This window comes from Frankliniella occidentalis, unplaced genomic scaffold (genome assembly GCF_000697945.3).
Source record: "Frankliniella occidentalis isolate FOCC.00 unplaced genomic scaffold, Focc_3.1 Scaffold13, whole genome shotgun sequence".
Lineage (NCBI taxonomy): Eukaryota > Metazoa > Arthropoda > Insecta > Thysanoptera > Thripidae > Frankliniella > Frankliniella occidentalis.
Window position 1 is genome coordinate 2,728,316 of NW_026267143.1, and position 3,911 is coordinate 2,732,226.

The window sequence follows — 3,911 nt, forward strand, 5'->3', positions numbered from 1 at the left end:
AGACAGACAGACAGACACACAACCAAAGAGTTCCCTGCACCTCATGACAGCAAAGGCTTCGCTAACGCTCAGCCAAAAATACGCCGGTTCAAAAAAGTGCGCCGCTAATTTCGAGCGGCAGTGTATATGTATGTATGTTATATATTATTATAATGATGCTATGTCCCTGTTCTTACTTCTTTTCTGCGCATAACGCTTTACCCTGTTTGCACTACTAGCGCTCTGTGTATTCCTACCTACAATGCTCGCTTTCTGCAAATAGTTACTGCTCAAGTTTAACCTGTGCTCTCCACGCGCTTCATCATGTCACTCCTGCTCGAAGTCTCCAATAAACCTGAGTTATCCCAGCACGACTACTTCAATCCACCCTGAGAATACAACACTGGCGACCAGGAAGTAGTATTCTAGAAGAACTCTGAAGATCGTGCTGTGGCTGCTTTTCGGTTTCTCTGGCCGGCGTGCCGTAACCTTCATTCGGCCACCGGCTCCCATTGGAATCAGCTGTGAGTAAATACGCATCCGGACACCATAGCAGACAGGCCCGCCTTGATGTTTCGGCTGTCAGAACCGGAGCGGCTGGCCAAATTTCTTGAAGAATTAACCTTGCTTATGGAAGCCAAAGCCATCACCTCGGAGAAGCTAATGAGGGACATCCTTTGCCAGTGCCTTTTCGACGAAACGAAATGGAAGCTCCGCCGATGGGTTGATCCCTTATCTCTCACCGAGTGTCCGTACAATCGAATGCTTGAAATTCTCAGGGAGAAGATCCAGCCCTCCGTGAATCGTGATGTGGAGTTCAACTCATTTGTCACTAGTTTCCAGAAGGAGGGGCAGTCGGGGCCGCATACGCTGCTGAACTCGTGCGTTTGTCAGAAAACCTCGGGTTTGATGTTCAGCAGGCCACGCTCCTGGTAACATACCAGCTGAAGAGGGGCGTTCGAAGTCGGACCATTCAGGAGAAGTTATACGCTGATCCTAATGTCTCGCTGGAAGGGTCTCTTGCTATCATCCATGGGGTGGAATCCAGTAGACCTTGTATCGACAGCCTTCACCAATCGGTGGAGATCATGTGTGTGGCTGATGCCAATGCAGTCAACGTCCCTGTGAAGGAGCCTTCTGAACCTGCTGCAACAGTCAAGAGTCCCCAAGCGCCAACGATGCATTGCTTCCGCTGTGGCAAGAAGGGTCACATTCTTCTTCGTGGATTTTGCAAGCGGCTTCCAGATGACAAATTTTGTCACACGATGTCACGTCACCAAACTGTGTCAATTACAAAACAAAGATTGGCACTGCAGTGATGAACTAAATAGATTTCTGACAAATAGCAAAAATTGACTAAGGTGCAGGAATTCCGTCAAATAACGATAGTTGCGCTATATGTAGGAATTCTTCCAGACCGGTGTCAAGAGTTACAGAAGACGAAGGCCCTATGTTTGCAAACATTCGAATCAGAAAGCACTTCATCAGAATCCGAGTTTGTTTAGCTGTTTAGTCTGTCTGTTGTCTCTACCAAGTTATTTACTAAAACTTGAAAAATAAAATTTTAAACCAGAACTTTTGCTTGTTAAGAAGAAAACCACAACGAATTAAATTTAACTTTGGTTAGTGGATCGCACAGTCAATACAGGAGCCGCCCGCGTAACGTCATCGAGCCGGCCGGCCGGGCCGCCGTAGCCTGGACCGCTTGTGTAGAAACACATCCTAACCGTTCTTTACGCCACAAAACAGCACTTAATTACCTTGAAACCCACTTTTTAGACCGCCCTTCTGCTTTGAAAAAGCTATCCAGCGGGCTTATGCAAACGACCTCGTGTGTCTGTCTGTCTGTCTGTCTCTCTGTGTGTCTGTCTCTCTGTTCCACTAGAAGGAGATGTGCTAGAGACTTGAAATTTTCAGGGTATCTTAAGGTCCACTCCTAGTAAACGAAACGCCTACGGCAAATCCCGGCAACCACTCCTAAGGGTGTGAATGGGGGTATCCAAGGTTCAAAAATTCTCCCAAAAAGTTTTTTTTTTATTATTTTCCCCTAAGGGGTAACTATTCAAAGTAGAGTCCCTTGGACGAAAATTTCGTCCGTTTCGCTCTATCTCTAATCGTTTAGGCGCTAGAGGGTCTTTCTTGACGAAAATAAGCTAAAAATTGCCATAGTGAACAACAAGTTGTAGAAATGGGCCTAAAAACCGCAAAATAGAAAGGAAACTCTCCCCCCACCCCCCAAAAACGTTTTCTAAGCAGAAGGGTGGGTTGTAGTCGCGGTGCTTCACCGTCACATCCCTTTCTCGAGTCTTTGGGGCAAACTCAAAGACGACGGGTTTAAGCGGGCCGTAGGCCCGCTACATCATTCGATCATGTTCTTCAGCAAATCGCGTGAAGGAAATGGTCGGGCCGCAGGCCGGCCCGACCATCGCCGCCGGCAGGCTAAGCAGGCCCGGCCCCTGCCGAACGGAGTTGCCGGCGGAGCGAAGCGGAGCTGGCAAGTTCGTTTGGCGGAAGGGCGGGCCTGCTTGTTTAACTGTTAAATCACGTAAAAGTGATATAATTTACCCGTCGGCACGGTAGTTAGACACGACTTGTAATAATAAAATGTGTTAAACGACGTTCCGATGTGTCAAAGAGCAATCAGGCGCGTGAAATACGTCTCCTAGGCGGTTTTTCGAAAGTCGTCTGCTAACCCAGCGAGCAATCATCAATCAAAATGACCTCAAAATGACGTAAAGTGACGTCAAAATGACGTCAAATTGACGAAAATTAATTGATCATTGCTCGCTGGGTAAACAAATGAGGTCTTGTTATGTTCCTGCCCCCACCACCCACCATCCGCCGCGGCGGCCATCTTCCTTCTGTTTTTCTTTACGCTTGGGTCCTCCATTGAGATAGCGATCTCGGAATCTCAGGGTCGTTTTGATGCCGTACGGCCCCATTCCTGAAGTTCTCCACTAACTTGCATCGGTTTCAGCGCCGCAGGCCTAGCTTTGTTGTGTGCGCCAGGCGCGTCGCGTCGCAGCGGGATAGTGTTTGTGGGATATTGCGAGCCTGTTACGCGAGACGTGGCCTGGCGTACATATAGCTAGTCCATAGTCCCAGGGATAGCATCAAGTGCAAGGTTTCCCGACAGGGGTGCCAAACTCAGGAACAGTATGGTGTCCAGGTGGCGGGAGGACGCGATAGTCCGAGTTATCGGGGTGATATCGGGCGCGTCTGTCACACCTCAGCCTGGGGCCCCAGCGCAGACCATGTCGCACAGCGTCACCATCATCATGGCACTAGTGCTTGTATTTGGAACTTATTGCCTGGCCGCCGTGGTGGCCCAAGGTTCAGGTACGGCCAACAAACTTATGAACAGTGTACTTTCTTCTGAGTTAACGTGCTTTCGCTTTCGCATTGCGCATTAAGAAATGCTCATTACGGTAAGGGAGAGTGGGACACCAGCTGTCAGGGGCACATACTGTCAATGAGCTGGCAATAGCAGCCCCTTCAGTTTTTCAGTCATCTAATTTGTGAAATCGCAACCTCTTTACATCTTTATTTGATTGCAAAATGGGAGTGGCAAAACTTTCAGTGGTGTAGCAGCAGCGTACATCCACAGATTTATTGACAGTAATTTCCCCAAATTGGGGCAGGTACTGTCACTCTTTTTATGATCCGCTGTAGCAGAAAAGGTTTGAGTGTAATTTTGATTTTTGGGGGTCAAATGCTTCCATTGGCACATCCTTTCCGAGATACCATTAAGACCATTTCGAGAAACCACTTCTCCCATGAGTTATGTACCGATACAGACATGGTGACAGCTAGTGACCCACCCCTGGGCACATACTGTCAATTGCCGAGGTTTCTTCTCGAGATGATTTGAGAGAAGACACGAATATTTTTGCACGGGTCTCAATGATTTCGTGTGACTGAACGTTGAATAG

The 3,911-nt window shown here is 48.1% G+C and overlaps 1 protein-coding gene across 2 annotated transcripts in view; it reads left to right on the forward strand.

Moving 5' to 3' along the window:
* Nucleotides 1-3,158: 3,158 nt before the first annotated feature.
* Nucleotides 3,159-3,911, forward strand: part of LOC113218051 (uncharacterized) — a 53,717-nt gene continuing 52,964 nt past the window's right edge. Inside the window, exon 1 of one of the 2 annotated variants that reach the window (XM_052263670.1) lies at nt 3,159-3,318. In XM_052263670.1, the coding sequence (XP_052119630.1) occupies nt 3,234-3,318 (85 nt within the window). In that variant the 5' untranslated portion in view covers nt 3,159-3,233. The remainder of the gene's footprint in view (nt 3,319-3,911) is intronic. The other variant, XM_052263669.1, reaches the window with a different exon arrangement.